The sequence below is a fragment of the Hyperoodon ampullatus genome (assembly GCF_949752795.1).
Source record: "Hyperoodon ampullatus genome assembly, chromosome: 14".
Taxonomy (NCBI): Eukaryota; Metazoa; Chordata; class Mammalia; order Artiodactyla; family Ziphiidae; genus Hyperoodon; species Hyperoodon ampullatus.
This window is the reverse complement of record NC_136927.1, coordinates 75,504,510-75,522,878: the sequence shown is the minus strand read 5'-3', so window position 1 is coordinate 75,522,878 and position 18,369 is coordinate 75,504,510. Positions and strand designations below refer to the sequence as shown.

The 18,369-nt window shown below is 45.8% G+C and overlaps 1 protein-coding gene across 3 annotated transcripts in view; it reads left to right on the top strand.

The window, feature by feature from the left end:
• SULF2 (sulfatase 2) overlaps positions 1 to 18,369 on the top strand; it is a gene marked incomplete at both ends in the record, with an annotated part of 109,689 nt that overhangs the window by 15,394 nt on the left and 75,926 nt on the right. For all 3 annotated transcript variants that reach the window (XM_079720325.1, XM_079720326.1, XM_079720327.1), the window contains one exon: positions 2,277 to 2,516. In XM_079720325.1, coding sequence (XP_079576451.1) covers positions 2,277 to 2,516 — 240 coding nt within the window. Of the gene's footprint in view, positions 1 to 2,276; positions 2,517 to 18,369 lie in introns of those variants that run through there.

The window sequence follows — 18,369 nt, the reverse complement described above, 5'->3', positions numbered from 1 at the left end:
TCAGAGAGGGAGTCCCAGGCAGAGGCAGGAGCAAGTGCAAAGATCCTGAGGCAGGGATGAGCTTGGAGCCCTTGAGAAACAAAGAAGAAGCCAGTGTAGCCAAGTGAGCAAGGGGGAGGGAAGAGATGAGGTCAAAGAAACACGGGAGGCGGGTTGGCAGGGAGGGCCGGTCTGGAAGAGTCTTAGGCCACAGTAAGGAATTGGGGTTTTCTTCTGAGTGTGATGGGAAGCTGCCAGGTGGTTTGAAGCAGTGAAGAAAAATGATCTATGTTTGCCTCAGGGAAGCTCTAGCTGTTTCCTTCCCTGTTTGGTGGAAAGATGGGATAAAAGAATCATGTAAATCTCCATTTCACTCTTAGCCTTTAGGGACAGAGTGCCAAGGTGGGTCTGATTTGTTGTTTTCAGGTCACTAGGGGGTGACCTAGTTGGTGACTGGGATCAGCAGCTCCCTGGCAAGAACTTCAAATGCCTGGTAGACCCTGGATTGGTTTCCTACTGCTGTCCTAACAAATTGCCATAAACCAGGTGGTTTAAAACAACAGAAGTTTGCTCCCTCACAACTGTGGAGACAGAAATCTGAAATTCAGGTGTTGGCAGGGCTTTGATCCCTCCAAAGGCTCAGGGGTGAATCCTGCTCAGTTCACCCAGCTCCTGGAGGCCCAAGGAGTTCCTTGGCTTGTGGCAGCATCCCTCCAGTCTCTGCCTCCGTCTTCACATGGCCTTCCCCTCCGTGTCTGTGTGTCTTCTTCCTTCTGTCTCTTGGAAGGACACTTGTCATTGGATTTAGGGCCCACCCAGGTAATCCACAATGATGTCACCCCAGGATCCTTTAGTACCTCTGCGAAGACCCTTGGCCAAATTAGGTCCTAATTCACAGGTGCCAGGACTTGGGACAGGGGCTTATCTTTGGAGGGTGGGCCATCATTCAACCCACTATAGACCCTAAGAACTGCAAGGAAAAGAAAAAAACAGAGGATGGCCTTAGAAGGAAAAGACAAAGGATTTCCATTGAATATTTCTGTTAAACCTACTAAGTATCTGGGTACCAGCCATGGTATACGATTTCACATCCATTCTTCACGCATTTACTGTGTGTCACACACCGTAGGGGCGTTGAGGATTCGGCACTGAGCAAGGCACAGAGTCTTTGAGCTCCTGGAGCCCTCAGTGGAGCAGGCAGTGTGCAGGCACCAGCGCACAGTAGGGTTTCCCCACAAATTCCTTTTCTTCCTATACCTTGCTCTGCTCACAGCTTCATTGAGAAACAAGAATAGGCATGAGTGGGCTTCCCTGGTGGCGCGGTGGTTGAGAGTCCGCCTGCCGATGCAGGGGGACACGGGTTCGTGGCCCAGTCCGGGAAGATCCCACATGCTGCGGAGCGGCTAGGCCCGTGAGCCATGGCCGCTGAGCCTGTGCGTCCGGAGCCTGTGCTCTGCAACGGGAGAGGCTACAACAGTGAGAGGCCCACGTACCGCAAAAAAAAAAAAAAAAAAAAGAATAGGCATGAGTGAAATCACCATACCTAGTGGTTTATCGTTAAGTCCTAATAATACATGCATGATAAGAGCTCAAGGGAATCAGAAGCCAGAGTGATCCCAGAGAGCAATGAGAAGAGGTGCGACTGTACTGATGGGTCAGATTTGGGGAGTGGGGGGCGGGAGATGGGAAGTGGGTTCCCAGCTGGAAGGACCATGTGGGCAAAGGCGGCGACGGTGGGTTATGACTGATGCAGAACATGTCAGCTGAGAAATATTCAGAGAGAAGGTGGAGGGGGAGGGGTTGCCAGGTTGACGTGATCGGATTTCATTAAGAGGGGACAATTCTTGGGGAAGTTCCAGATGAAACAAAGTATAATCTTCTCTCTGTTTACATAGTGGTTGCTTTCCAAAAAAAAAAAAAAAAGTATATATTAATACCCTGCAAATAAAAAGATGTTCTGTTTCTATGCAAGACAAGAGTTCTTTACTAGGCTCAGATAACTTATAAACAGGTTTTTACCTACCCGCCCCCGTGAATGTCTAGTGGAACTGGGGACCCAGGGTACTTCCTCATTGCGCAGGACCATCCAATAGTGCCTTGCTGGCCGCTGCCCAGAAATGCCAGGGGTGCCCCCCAATCTGTCCCCGGAGATTTCCAACATACACTCCCCTCCCCCGGGATGGGGGTGCTGCCCTGTTGAGGACCACTCAGAACCCGTCTCTGATTGTTTGGTGCCCGACTGGGGCGCACTCGTTGGAAACCTGCCGGCCCACACCTCACTTCCGCTCTGGTTGCAGGTTCCATGCAGGTGATGAACAAGACACGGCGTATCATGGAGCAGGGCGGGGCGCACTTCATCAACGCCTTCGTGACCACGCCCATGTGCTGCCCCTCGCGCTCCTCCATCCTCACCGGGAAGTACGTCCACAACCACAACACCTACACCAACAATGAGAACTGCTCCTCGCCCTCCTGGCAGGCGCAGCACGAGAGCCGCACCTTCGCCGTGTACCTCAACAGCACGGGCTACCGTACAGGTGAGGGAGCCAGGCTGCCGCGGGCGGGCACACGAGTGGGCTGGGAACCTCCGACGTGGTACCCGGCGTCCTGCCTCGGACCACTGTCTTTCCCACTGTGGTCCCTGCACTGCGAGGGGTCCCTGTAGTGCGTGAACAACTTTCTTTTAATTTAAAAGTTGTGCATTGACTTCTAGATGTGTTCGAAAAATACAGATTTATTTGCCTACAGGAGTGATAGAAAGTGACCTTTCCAAAGGAATTTGAGTTAAAAAAAAGTGAGTCTGTTTAAAATATGAAATATACTACAGAGAGGCCATGAAGTACTCGGGCAGGAGTGTGAGTTCTCTGTGAATTGTGCTATTTAAGTCGTTGGGGGACTACTTCGTTAACTTGAGGCCATCAGCATGGAATAAGCTTCCAGAAGAACATTGGGGTGGGGGATGGAGAGGAGTGTATTTGGGGACTGTGGCCACTCTACAGATGGCAAGGGACTGTTTGTCTACACTTGATCGTCTACACTGCCCAAGGTGCTCCATCCCTCCTGCAGTTGGTGCCCGCAGTGTTGGTTGCATCCTGGGTGGAGAGCGAGCAAGGTGTCCTGTCTTTTTATCCTGCAGGAGGTACTTTGGTAGGTTCTGAAGACTCACCTGCCAGGCTGGTTGCCTGAGGCAAAGGCACAATTACAGTCACTTATCTGCAGCACCACTGCAAAATCCTCCAAACTCAATTAAACTTGCTTTAATTTAGAAAAATAAACAAACACTCCTCACCTTGGGTAAGGAGCCAAGGCAGTTGTGAGATCAGATACTGTGGCTTGAATGTTGTAACCCTGGGAAGTTGTGTTCAAGTGACAAGGGGCTTGTTTGGGTAGGAGTGACATGAGAGAAGGACGGATGCCTCCCTCAGCTGGGTTCACGGAGCTGAAGCTGTCCTGGAAGATGGGCAACTGCCCCTCATGTACACGGTGTGGCTGGCATGGGCATGTCGGGGTGGGGAGCACACTGGTGAGGTGTGTCGTCTTGCACACTGTTTCCACTGCCAGAATCACCCAGCGAGCAGGCCCTGCTGAGAGAACTAGGAAGGCCTCAGTCCTATACACATAACCCTGTTGGTTCCGGGATCTCTGCAGAAAGCCACATGGGTCAGAGTTTACCCCAGGCCACCACCCATCTGGTTGCAGAGACCTGGATATAGATGGAGGAAGCAGGACAGACCAGGGCACCTACTGAAAGGGGCATCTGCCACTCAGGTCCAGGTAATTATAGCCATTCGTGCTCAGGGTTGCCAACCTTCAAATATTTCTAATCTGAATTCTTGGCCAAAATCTGCTGATTTTAAAAAATATTGGCAAAACTCAGTTTGTTTTGTTTTGTTTTGTTTTTTTAATATACAGTGTGGACCCACAAAGAAAACATGTCTGAGGGCTGTGAGACCCACTTTTAGAGCCTCTAGCTGAAAGGTCTGTGTAGAAACCTTTAGCTTTGGATGCCAAAGGAACAGTAAGGACCCTAAAAGTGTACTCATCAACCCCCCACATTTGACAGCTAGGGCAACTGCAGCCCAGAAAAGAAACTTGCTCAGAGTCATAAAAGCAGGTGCCTGTGGCATAATCAAAATGGAAACCAAGACCGTAGGACCTCAAAGGGAGTATGGATGTTGTTACATCCATCAAATTGAAAGGAAACCTATATCCTGCAATATCTTAGGGGCTCACGACAGGGGCCAAAGCCTGGTGTTTCAGAATCATGTAGCTGGCACAAGGGAAGGAGCCATCTCTCAGGATTTAACATTTCTTCAAAATTGATTTCCGCAAACTTTGTCCTTGAATTTAAACAAATCACCAAAAAGTGCTTTCCCCAAAGAACTGCTTTCATCCAACTATGCTTAACGATTATACCCTCAGTGAAGACTGGGAGTGTAATGCCAAGTATAAATTGCCCTACATAGAACATTTATGTTTTTTGTAAAACTGTCTCTGAGAATTATATTCGTTATGTTTAGAATGGCCCTCTCTACAAGGAACTCTGTTCTAACCTGACTTTGAGAACTCAGGACCCTGAAAATGTCTGTTTACTGTGATGAACTTATGTGCTCTTGTCATTAAAAAACAAGAGCTGTGTACCCTGTATACTTTTCCTTTTTGCCCTGGTAGTTAGGAAGCTCAGGTTTGAGTTTTATTTCATTCTCTTTTATGGCTGAGTAATATTCCATTTTGTGTGTGTGTGTGTATATATACACACACACACCACATCTTCTTTATCCATTCATCTGTCAATGGAAATTTGAGTTTTATATTAAGCCACTGCTTAAAGTGAAAACATGACCAGTTTTGCTGGTCATTGTAGGTTGATTGAGAAAAATAACAGAAAACTATAACGAATTCAAAATCCCTTTTAGATTAACTTGATTTGTATGACTCACATTAGAATAATTAGACTCATATTAGAATAATAACTTTTTAGCTCCCCAGGGAAGAATGGTCAACTGTTCTTACCAGGTCTTTGGACACATTCAGCCCTGCGTTCTCATGAGTGTCTAAGGCAACTGATTAAATTGGATTTAAGTTTTTTGGCTGTGTGAGACCCAAGACAGCAGTCATTTATTACTCTCTCAACTAAAAGTCTGTGCTGCTTTGATGGACCTGCCCATGAATTGATCAGAGACTCAACCATTTTCTTTTCTTTTTTTTTTTTTCTGAGGCATAATTGGCATATAACATTATAGTAGTTTCAGATGTACGACATGATGAGTCAATATTTGTATATATTGCAGAAGGATAACCACAGTAAGTCTAGTTAATATCTGTCATCATACATAGTTACAAAGGTCTGTGTGTGTGTGAAGAGAATTTTTAAGATCTACTCTCTCAGCAACTTTCAAATATACAGCATAATATTATTAACTGTAGTCACTATGCTGTACATTATTATAGCCCCATGACTTATTTATTTCATAACTGGAAGTTTGTACCTTTTGACCCTCTTCACTCATCTCACCCACCCGCTACCTCCCCCCACCCCGGCAACCACCAATCTGTTCTGTGTATCTATGAGCTCAACTTTATTTTAGATTCCATATATAAGTGATATCATATGGTAATTGTCTTTCTCTGTCTGGCTTATTTGACTTAGCATGATACCGTCAAGGTCCATCCATGTTGTTGCACATGGCAAGATTTCCTTTTTTTCATGGCTGAATAGTAATCCAGTGTGTGTATACCACATTTTCTTTATTCTTGCATCCATTGAGGACACTTAGGTTGTTTCCGTATCTTGGCTATTGTAAATAATGCTGCAATTAACATGGGGGTGCCGATATCTTTTCAAGTTAGTGTTTTCATTTTCTTCAGATAGATACTTAGAGGTGGAATTGCGGGATTATATGGTAGTTTTATTTTTAATCTTTGAGGAACCTCCGTACTGTTTTCCATAATGGCTATACCAATTTACATTCCCACCAACAGTGAACAACGGTTTCCTTTTCTCTAAATCTTTGCCGACGTTGTTATTCTTTGCCTTTTTGATAATAGGCATTCTAACAGGTGTGAGGTGGTATCTCATTGTGGTTTTGATTTGCATCTCCCTGATGATTAATGATGTGAAGCATCTTTTGATGTACCTGTTGACCATCTGTGTATCTTCTTTGGAAAAATGCCTATGCAGATCTGTTGCCCATTTTTTTAATTGGATTGTTTGGGTTTTTTCTATTGAGTTGCATCAGTTTTTTGTATATTTTGGAAATTAATTCCTTATCAGATGTATGAGCTGCAAATATTTTCTCTCATTCGGTAGGTTTTCTTTTCGTTTTATTGTACACAGTGTTCCTTTACTGTGCAGAAGCTTTTTAGTCATCCCATTTATTTCCTTTTGCTTTTATTGCCTTTGTTTTTGGTGTCAAATCAAAAAAAAATCATTGCCAAGATCCATGTCAAATGATGATTTCAGGTCTTATGTTCAAGTCTTTAATCCGTTCTGAGTTAATCTTGGTCTATGGTGTAAGATAGTGGTTCAGTTTAATTCTTTCACATGTGGCTGTCCAGTTTTCCCAGTTCCATTTATTAAAGAGACTGTCCTTTCCCCATCATACATTCTTAGCTCCTCTGTCATAAATTAATTGACCACATATGTGTGGGTTTATTTCTGGGCTCTCTATTCTGTTTCATTGATCTATGTCTGTTTTCATGCCGACACCATACTATTTTGATTACTACTGCTTTGTAATACAGTTTGAAATCAGGGAGCATGATGCCTCCAGCTTTGTTCTTCTTTCTCAAGATTGCTTTGGCTCTCTGAGGTCTTTTGTGGTTCCATACAAACTTTAGGATTGTTTTTTCTGTTTCTGTGAAAAATGCCATTGGAAATTTCATAGGGATTGCACTGAATCTGTAGATTGCTTTGGATAGTATGGACATTTTAACAGTATTAATTCTTCCAGTCCATGAGCATGGAATACCTTTCCATTTATTTGTGTCTTCTTCTATTTGTTTCATTAATTAATGTCTTATAGTTTTCAGTGTACAAGTCTTTCACTACCTTGGTTAAGTTTATTCCAGATATTTTATTCTTTTTGATGCAGTTGTACATGGGACTGTTTTCTTAATTTATCTTCCTGATAGTTTGTTTTTAGTGTATAAAAATACAACAGATTTTTGTGTATTGATTTTGTATCCTGCAGCTTTACTGAATTAATTTATTAGTTCTAACAGTTTTTTGGTGGAGTCTTTAGGGTTTTCTATGTATAATGTCATGTCACCTGCAAATAGTTACAGTTTTACTTCTTCCTTTATGATTTGGATGCTTTTTCTTTCTTTTTCTTGCCTAATTGCTCTGGCTAGGACTTCCAATACTATGTCAAATAAAAGTGTTGAGAGTGGGCACCCTTGTCTTGTTCCTGATTTTAGAGGGAAAGTTTTCAGTTTATCACTTGAATATGATGTTAGCTATGGGCTTTTCATGTATGGCCTTTATTATGTTGAGGTATGTTCCCTCTACAGTCACTTTTTTGAGAGTTTTACTCATAAATGGATGTTGAATTTTGTCAAATGCTTTTTCTGCATCTGTTGAGATGATTTTTATCTTCCATTTTTTTAATGTGCTATATACATTGATTGATTGGGGGATGGTGAACCATCCTTGCATTCCTAGAATAAATCCCATCTGAACATGGTATATGATCCTTTTACTGTATTGTTGAATTCAGTTTGCCAATATTTTGTTGAAGATTTTTGCATTCTGTGTTCATCAGAGATATTGACCTATAATTTTCTTTACTTGTGGTGTCCTTGGCTGGTTTTGGTATCAGGGTAATGCTGACCTCATAAGATGAGTATGGAGGTATTCCCTCCTGTTCTATTTTTTGGAAGAGTTTGGGAAGGATTGATATTAATTCTTCTTTGAATTTTTTATAGAATGCACCTGTAAAGCTGTCTAGTACTGGACATTTATATTTGGGGAAGTTTTTGATTATTGATTCAGTCTTCTTTCTAGTAATTGGTCTGTTCCTATTTTCTCTTTCTTCATCAGTCAGTGTTGGTAGGTTGTATGTTTTTAGGAATTTATCCATTTCTCTAGCTTGTCAAATTTATTGGCATATAATTGTTCGTAGTAGTCTCTTATGATCCTCTGTATTTCTGTGGTATCAGTTGTAACATCTCCCTTTTTATTTCTGATTTTATTTATTTGAGTCCTCTCCCTTTTTTTCCTGGTTGAGTCTAGCTAAACGTTTATCAATTTTGTTTATCTTTTCAAAGAACCAGTTTGTAGTTTCATTGATCTTTTCCATTGTCTTTTTAGTCTCTGTATTTCATTTATTTCTGCTCTGATCTCTATTATTGTTTTTCCCTTCTACTAACCTTGGGCTTTGTTCTTTTCCTGGTTCCTTGAAGTGTAATATTAGGTTATTTATTTGAGATTTTTCTTGTTTCTTGATGATAGGCATTTGTCGCAAGGAACTTCCCTGTTAGAACTTCTTTTGCTGCGTCCCATATGTTTTGGTGTGTTGTATTTCCATTTTCACTTGCCTCAAGTTTTTTTTTTCTCTTTTGATTTCTTTGACCAATTGGTTGTCCAGTAGCATGTTGTTAATCTCCACGTATTTGTGAATTTTCCAGTTTTCTTCTTGTAATTGATTTCTAGTTTCATACCATTGTAGTTGGAAAAGATGCTTGATATGATTTCAATTTTCTTAAATTTATTAAGACTTGTTTTGTGGCCTAACATATGATCTATCCTGGAGAATATTTCATGTGCACTTGTAAAGAATGTATATTCTGTTGCTTTTGGATGGAATGTTCTGTACATGTGTGCTAAGTCTATCTGATCAACGTATAGTTTAAGACCTATGTTTCCTTATAGATTTTCTATCTGGATGATCTATCCATTGATGAAAGTGGGGTAATAAAGTCCCCTACTATTATTCTATTGCTGTCTATTTCTCCCTTTGGGTCTATTAATATTTGCATTATATGTTTAGGTGTTCTTAAATTGGTCAGAGACTCAACTGCTTTCTATTTCTCCTTATTTCCCACTGATGAGAAACAAGTCCCATGAGCACACATGATTGCAGAGGAAACTAGGGAATGTAGTCTTTATTCTGGGTGGCCATTTGCCCAGCTAAAAATTCTATTACTCTGGGAGAAGAAGAAATGGATACTGAGGGAAGATTAAAGTCACAACCTCAATAATGGTTCTTAGTCCGTTTGTGTATGTGATACCCTTTTGAATACAGGAGGTTAGCTGGAACTGTGGAAGACTGGAACCAGAAAACTGTTCCTTAAGTGGACCAGCAGTTCACGCAAATAGTGCTTTTAATGTATTTAATTAGGTATTTTATCTTTAAAAAAGTGAAACTACACAGTTTTGAAAATAACTTTATTCTGTGTTATATTCTAATAGTATTTAACAAAGGTTAGGTTATAATTGTGCCAAATGGATTGATTCTTTAATCAAATGAATTGATGAAATGTCAGTTAAAGGCAGTGGGGGGGATAACTTGTTCAACAAATTTAAATGATAGCACAATATGATATCCTTTACTTCACCTTCAGTTTTCACAGCAAAATCGTAAAGGGTCATTTTTGCAAACATATTTGAGGATTTGATCAGTTTTCCCAAGAGCCTCTCTTAATCCTTTGACATCTGAATCTTCCCTGTGAAGTGCTGATTCCCTCATCATCATTTGCAGTGGTCTCTTCTTCAGTTATCTCATAGACCAGATTATTGTTTGTCAGTGGATTTGCACATGCTTTAAGCTGTCCTCCCGCATCACTTTAATTAATTTCACAAAACCTTGCATCTTTCATAAGATTTGCCATTTCATTTTGCCATCATCTTGCTCTGTGCTTCCCCGTGTTTGCAGTAGAGATTGACAAAGGATGAAGTGAGAGGTGCTAAGTTTAAGCAGGATAAATATCAATTTGTTCATGGGTATTTCTGTGTGTTGGCTTCCTCTCACTTCAGGGACTCAGATCTCAAATATAAATACCCTTGAAAGTATAAATTGTATCCTACGTTTTTACAAAATGTGCTTAGTCATCTTTTAGCACACTTCAGCTGCCCTGACTGTGCTCCCTTATATACCCATGAGTTAAAGTTATATCATCCGTGGAATGAGATGCTTCCAGGTCTTTGCAAAGCAGTTGAGAGCAAGGACTCTGACTGGGTTCAAATCTGGGCTCCACCACTTACTAGCTGAGTGAATTTGAACAAGTTATTTAACTTCCATGCCTTGGTTACTTCACCTAGGAATAATAATGTTACTTAGCTCATCGGGTTTTCTGAGGATTAAATAGGTTAGAACAGTGATACCTAGTAAGCACTTAAGAAACATTAGCAATGACAGACACAGCACTGCACAACCTACCCCAGACCAGCGTTCAGATGAATGTCACAACATGTAGCGTCATGTGATGAAAGTAAGTTGTACCCACAGATCAAAAGGTAGCAGCCTGTGCCCAGCCTCTCTGGTAATTAGTGAAATGCAGATTGAGCCAACAGTGCACTGTCACCTCTCGCCCATCACCACAGCAAATATTCAGAGGTCCTGTCACACCAAATGATGGTGAGGATGTGAGAAAACAGGAAGACCAGCAGTGGGAATGCGCGTTAGCACCTCTGCTTTGAAGAGCGATTTGGCAGTTTCTGGCAAAGCTGAAAAACAGGCATCTCTTTCCATTCAGCAGTTCTCTGGTTCTGCACCCCTCAGTTCTGAGGAGGTGATGTGTAGTTTTGCTTACGCAAGGAGAGGGTATTTCTTGGTGATGCTCGTGGCTGGTAGATAACCTTCAGATCCAATTGACAGAAGCCCCAGTTCCCAAGTGGTTTTTGTTTTTTTGGTTTTTTTCGTGGTACGCGGGCCTCTCACTGCTGTGGCCTCTCCTGTTGCGGAGCACAGGCTCCGGACGCGCAGGCTCAGCGGCCATGGCTCACAGGCCCAGCCGCTCCGCGGCATGTGGGATCCTCCCAGACCGGGGCACGAACGCGCGTCCCCTGCATCGGCAGGCAGACTCTCAACCACTGCACCACCAGGGAAGCCCTCCCAAGTGGTTTTGACAAGAGATTGAATTCTTTGCTCCCTAAACCAAAAAGATACAGGCAAGCTTTATACAGAGACACATTCTGTGGTTCGACCGTGTCACGATTTTATCATAAGGCCTGAGGTCTCAGGAGGATGACCGGGACGGGCCCCATGCCTCTTCCTTTGTATGATGCCTTAGCATTCCGCAGGGTTTTTTCCCAGAATGCCCCAGTGGTGAGAGTCTTTCTGACTGGACCAGCTTGAGTCACATGCCAACCCCTGAACCAATCACCACGGAGAGCAGACGGTATGTGCCAATTAGCTTAGCCCGTGTCACCTGTTCCTGGGGCAGCTGGGGGAGTCATTTTCCCCCAGCACCTGGGTTCCCAAATAGAAATCAAGAGCTGTTGGAAAGGATAAAGAAGAAACACATACTACAGGGACATTCACAAATGTCCACTACCTTGCCGTGGGCAAAACATCCACCACCAAAGGGGGAAAAAAATACACCTCTTCCGGCCCTTCCTGATGAGTTAGACAGGAGTACCCATTTTCTTCTCGTTAGGGTACTGCTGCCTCATTCCACGTTGCCATCTTGAGTCTGGCAGTTCGGAAGCTGTTTGCCCACCTAGCTCCTGCCATCTGGTGCAGACTTTTGTAGAGATGTGAGCACTGGGGGTGAGCCTCCTGCCTTTCCCTCATCGTGTTCTAGAATGCACCATGGGAGGAGGCAAGCACGCCCCTCATTACAGGCCCCAGGTGTGCCAGGGCTCCCAGTCACAGCTGTTTTGAAATCAGGCCCTGAGCACCCCAATTATTTTCACTCTTTTCCTCCTACAAAGCTGGGGAGGGGAGGTCAGCTGAGGACCTAGACTACTTGGCTGTCAGCGTTGGGCAGCCACCCTTACTTGTAAGCCACCCTTACTCTGTGCCATGACACCTCCTGTGGCAGGATGCCTGGGGCGTTGGTGGAGGCTGGGGTATCCCCCTGATGTAGGAGGGTGGAAAGGAATCTGCTTAGCATTTGGGCATCCCTGACAAAGGTTTGCTGCTGGCGTGTAAAGGGGTACGCGTGTGTGTGTGTGTGACTTATTTTTTCCCCAAAGTGGTTTTAGGACCACAAAGACGTTAGAGCTGGTGTTTTCCTATGAAGTAATCCTCACCCCTCCCTCTTTCCACCACTCGGTTTTGATCTGCTTTTAGCCTCTTGCCCTGAAACCCACACACCAGCCTCCAGCTGCCTCAACATCTGCCTTTGGATGTCTCCCTGGCATTTCGAACCTGGCATGTCCAAACTGACTTCCTGACCCTGTCCCTCCCCCACCCAGGCACCTCTCGCGGTCTTCCCCTTGGCACTTCCAGTGTCCCAGCTGCTCACACCAAAACCTTAGTGTTATTCTTGTTTGTTTTTTTTTTTCTCCCTTTCACACTCTACATTCAATCCATCAGCAAACCCCATCAACTCTCCCTTCAAAATATACCAGAGGGGCTTCCCTGGTGGCGCAGTGGTTGAGAGTCCGCCTGCCGATGCAGGGGACACGGGTTCGTGCCCCAGTCTGGGAAGATCCCACATGCCACGGAGCGGCTAGGCCCGTGAGCCATGGCCGCTGAGCCTGCGCATCTGGAGCCTGTGCTCCGCAACGGGAGAGGCCACAACGGGAGAGGCCCGCGTACCGCAAAAAAAAAAAAAAAAAAAAAAATATACCAGAGGGCTTCCCTGGTGGCGCAGTGGTTGAGAGTCTGCCTGCCGATGCAGGGGACACGGGTTCGTGCCCCGGTCCGGGAAGATCCCCCATGCTGCGGAGCGGCTCGGCCTGTGAGCCATGGCTGCTGAGCCTGCGCGTCCGGAGCCTGTGCTCCACAGCGGGAGAGGCCACAACAGTGAGAGGCCCGCATACCGCAAAAAAAAAAAAAAAAAAAAAGCAAAATATACCAGAACCCTCTCTGGTGCCACCATCCTTATGTAAACCTCCGTCATCTCTCGCCAGGGCTGCCCCAGCTTTCTCGTCTCGGGCCTCCCTGCCTCCGCCCTCACCCCGCTTGGGTCTGTTCTCACCACAGCAGCCAGAAGGATGCTGTCAACCTACGTCAGATCCTGTTTCTCCTCTGCCCACAGCCCTCCTAAGAGTCCCCCCTCACTCGGGGTAGAGGCTCCCACAGTCACCTCAGGGTCCTAGTGATCTGCCCCCCTGTCCCTCACCTCTTGACCTCCACCTTAGTCACTCCCCTCCTTCCTGTTCCTCAAACCCTCCAGTAACTCCTGGCCCGTTCCCGTCTCAGGGCCTCGGCACTTACTCTTTCCTTTCCTGGAGACTTCTTCCCCTCACCTCTGCATAGCCATCCCTCACTTTCCTCAGACCTTTGTTCAAATACCACCTCCTCCGGGAAGCCCTCCTTGACTATCCATCCGAGGGAGGCTCCCCTTCCCCCTTTTTCCCCTGCTTTCTTAAGTCAGAGCCCTTGTTGCCACATAACATACATTTGAATTTCTCTGTCCAACTTCCCATGTTAAGTTACATCCCCTGCCCCCTCTGGTTCTCCCTGCCCTGGTTCCTGCTTTATCCGCCTCCCTGGCCCTTCCACCGCGGATGATACACTTTGCCACGTATCTTGTTGGTTGTCTCCCTTCTAAAATGTCAGCTCCATGGAAGCAGAGATATGTGGTCTGGCCTCTCCAGTATCCCTGTGCTGGAAGGGGGCCTGCCCCGTAGTAGCTGCTCATTGAATGGCTGCAGGATGAGTGGATGAATCTGTATTCTGTCCAGAACTGGCAGCGCCCCCGACCCTCCCCCATCTTGTCTGTGCTCCTTTCTCCTCTCCCGTTTCTCTCCTCCCCGCCCCCAGTCCCGCCGTCTCAGCCTCTCCTCCTCTTTCTCCTTGGCCCTTCTGCCTTCACAGAGGAGAAAGGACTTAGACTCTTCCTGGGGCGATGCCTCCGGGCGCCCGTGCAGCTGTCCCGCCTGTACAATGGCAGCCTTCTCTTTGCTTGGCCTTTCTCCTGGTTTTGCTCCCCACTCTCTTCCTCTCCCCTGAGTGTACACACAGCTCCCTTCTTCCCTCTGTCCAGCTGCCCCCCTCCACTGCCCTGCCCACCCCGACTCCAGCCTGTGGTGGGACACTAGAGCGTCTGCATTTGCCCCAGGAAGTAGGCCCACCTCAAGAAGTAGGGGGCTTTTCCTCTCCTGACACCACGATCCCGCCTTCCCCACCATGAAACTCAGGCTTGGTGGTGGTGTAGCAGCCCCTTCCAGGGCCCAGGGCATCCTTAGGGGGTACACATTAGTCCCTTCCACAGACACCTTCAAGCTGCATTTCTTTAAACTCCAGTGTAATAGTCACTCCCTTCCTCCAAGACCTTCAAGCTTCAAAGCAAGTAAAACATTGGCGCAGGGGCCCAGAGAATTAGGCTCTGCTTCTAACTTCTCTGTAATCTTGAGCTGAGACCTGCCCCCTCTGGGCCTCAGTTTCCCCATCAGTGCCGTGGAGTTGCACCATCTGTGTGTAAATTACCCGATGCCTCTTTGCTATGATTCTATCCTCAGGGTCATGGGACCAGTGCCCACAATCTTGGGAGGAGAGCCACCCGGGGGCCACAGGAGGAAAGAGGAAGCCCGTGGTCATGCTTCTTCTCGACTTTTCAAAGACTGGGTGTGAGGCTAATGGGACACGATTTATACACTTTCGAGCACCCTCTGTCCCAGCCCGCTAGCTGGTATATTCCTTTCCTATGGCTGCTGTAACAAAAGTGCCACAAACCAGGTGGCTTAAAATAAGAGAAATGTATCCTCTCACAGTTCTGAAGAGCAGAAGCCCAAGAGCAAGTGTCAGCAGGGCCGCGCTCTTTCCAAAGGCTCCCTGGGAGAATCCTTCCTTGCCTCTTCCAGCTTCCAGTGGGTGCCAGCAAGCCCTGGCGTTCCTTGGCCTGTCGCTGCATCACTCCCATTGCTGCCACCGTGTTCACATGGCCTTCTCCTCTCTGTGTGTCTGCATCCAAATTTCCCTCTTCTCTAAGGACACCAGTCACCAGACGAGAGCCCACCCTAATCCAGGATGACCTCATCTTAACTTGATGACATCTACAAAGACCCTATTTCCAGATAAAGTCACCTTCACAAGTACTCGGGGTTAGAACTCGAACATATATTTTGGGGGCCACAATCCAACCCGCACCTGCTGGGTTCTTTCCCACACACCACTTTATTTATTCCTCAGTATGCATTAACCTCCATTTAAGCTGCAGGGACATCCGGCTGGAGCAAACCCTGCAGGCGAGCAGGGATGCTCAGAAACCAGCTGTCTCCCCGTCACCACCGGGGCTGTGGGCCTAAGTGCGGGGCAGTGTGGCCACCCAGCCGGTCAACTCCATGCTTTGGTTTTGCTCACGGAGATCATTCAAATGACCTTAGAAGTCAAAATAGAAGTGAGGGCTTCCCTGGTGGCGCAGTGGTTGGGGGTCCGCCTGCCGATGCAGGGGACACGGGTTCGTGCCCCGGTCCGGGAGGATCCCATGTGCCGCGGAGCGGCTGGGCCCGTGAGCCATGGCCGCTGAGCCTGCGCGTCCGGAGCCTGTGCTCTGCAGCGGGAGAGGCCACAACAGTGAGAGGCCCGCGTGCCGCAAAAAAATAATAATAATAAATAAATAAATAGAAGTGAGAGGAAGGACGGCTATGGTGGGTGAATATATAACCCTGTCCACCTACAGCCTCAAGAGGCTATGAGGGAGTTTTCAGGGTAAGTGTGACCTTTTGCAGGCCCTTCCCCAGCGCAAACTGCGATTCCCCTGAACATTCTAGAAGGGTTTAGACTAGAGCCCAATACGGTAGCCACTAGCCACCGGGAGCTACTTAACTTTCAATTAATTAAAAATAAATCAGACTTTGAATTCCATTTCTCAGTCGCACTAGCCACATTTCAAGTGCCCCCATAGACACACATAGGTGCCAGGTGGGATGTTGCAGATATAGAGTGTTTCCATCACTGCAAAGTGTTCTATTTATTTGGACAGCCTTGGAATAGTGTAATTCAAGCAAAATCTTTTTGGAAAGGGGCACAAACCTTTGGGAATATGATCATTACAACAACAATACTAAAAAACAAAAAAAAAATGCAGGTCGTTATTATGCACCGTTTACCATGCCCAGACCTTGTGGCGGGTGCTTTACATAATTCATTCTACTGAATCCTCACACAAGCCTTTGAAGTAGCTGTGCCCCCTCCTATTCCCGTAGTGCCCCCCTCGGGTCCCGAGCCCGGGGATCCAGTTCCTGTACCTGCCTCTCTAAGCCTTCCCAGGCCATCCTATGGCTGTGTCACGGGTCAAGGTCAGGACCAGGGGCAGCCACAAAGGAGCCCTCCATCCTGGGGCCTATGGGTCCCATCTGTCCGTAGACAGGTTCTTGTTCTCTGAGCACCTGGCAAATCCCATCCTTTGGGCAGCAGGTTGCTTCCAGCACACACGTCCAGCCCTTTCACAGTGCATCTGTGGTTTTGTGGCAGGGGTCAGAGTAGAAGGAGAGAGGGCTTTCAGCAGAGGAGGGGGGCTGGGCACCGCAGGCGTCAGCCCTCCCAGCACCAAGGAGAGGTCTGCTCGCTGCCGCGTCTGCGTGAACCCTTTCTACCCGGGAAAGACAAACTCTAAGGCATCAAGGGGCTGGGGCGGGGAAGAGGGCAGCACTGTACAGCCTACCAGGTGTGCCCATTAGACGATGAACGGGCCCAAAGTTCCCAGACCTTCTGATTTTGTCGGAAGTGCAATATCCAGACTTTTATTGAAATTGCCCAGATTTCTAATGTGGATTATTTGCTCTACTTTCTAAAAAAATCAGTAAAAGCACCAGGCAGGTCCAAAGCAAACATAATTGTGGGATGGATTTGGCCCACAGGCCACCATGTTTGCAAACTCCTTTCTAACCTGGTAGTTCTCAAGAGAGCACACCCCCTCCCCAAGGCTTAACATCTATGAAGGCATTTCCGGTGGTTATAAAAGTTGAGGGGTGCTACTGGGGGCAGGGACCAGGGACCTTTGTGCCCTGCTCTGCACAGGAAAGCCCCACACAGCCCCCAAATTGTCTTGCATTCCACATGGCTTCTGAGTCTTCTACCAGATCATTATATGAGTGGATTATTTGATGTTTACTGTTTTCTGAGCCTTGACCGTAAGTCCATTTTATATATAAAAACTGAAGGGGTTTTTGCACTCTTTTAATACACTCTGAATTTTCCAGGAACATAAGGATAAGTAGATGGAGGGTATATTATACTTGAATGCAGAACTTTTCCCAGAGTTATTCCCTATTGCTGACAATCTCCTCACTGATGGCAGGGCCACCTGAAGCATTCGACATACAGCCTCGCCCACTCTGTGTTTGTAGCTGTCACACTCCCCGTGAATCTAAGTGCACGCATCCGACTACTCCATCCTGTCTCCTTGATGGATGTGCTTGAAAGTTCATGCTGAAATTTTTTGTTATTATAAATTGCCTGCCTTTTTTTTTCTTGTAGATTGCAGTTAGAACATTATATTGATTTTTTTGGAAATGATGTGCATACGTAGCTTTTGTTACCTATAAGTTTCCCTGCAGGAAAATAAAGGAGCATTACAAAATATTTGTCACAGAAATGGGGCATCAGTCTAATGTCAATGAGAACAGCTCTTTGAAGGATCAGCTTAGTGTCACATTCCTCCGAGGTAATAATTAAATATCCATTGATTGATGGTCTTCCCGGGCCTTGTTCTAAGGGTCTCTTGTGGATTTTCTCCCCTTCCTTTGTCCCATCCTTCTGGACAAAACCTTACTTTGTTTTTTTTTATTGAAGTATAGTTGATTAATAATGTTGTGTTAATTTCTTCTGTACAGCAAAGTGACTCAGTTGTACATATATATTTTTCACATTATTTTCCATTATGGTTTTTTTTGTGAATTTTATTTTATTTATTTTTTTATACAGCAGGTTCTTATTAGTTATCCATTTTATACATATTAGTGTATACATATCAATCCCAATCTCCCAATTCATCCCACCACCACCACCACCCCCTGCCACTTTCCCCCCTTGGTGTCCATACGTTTGTTCTCTACATCTGTGTATCAATTTCTGCCCTGCAAACCGGTTCATCTGTACCATTTTTATAGGTTCCACATATATGCGGTAATATATATCTGTTTTTCTCTTTCTGTTACTTCACTCTGTATGACAGTCTCTAGATCCATCCACATCTCTACAAATGACCCAATTTGGTTCCTTTTAATGGCTGAGTAATATTACTTTGTATATATGCACCACATCTTTATCCATTCGTCTGTCGATGGGCATTTAGGTTGCTTCCATGCCCTGGCTATTGTAAATAGAGCTGCGG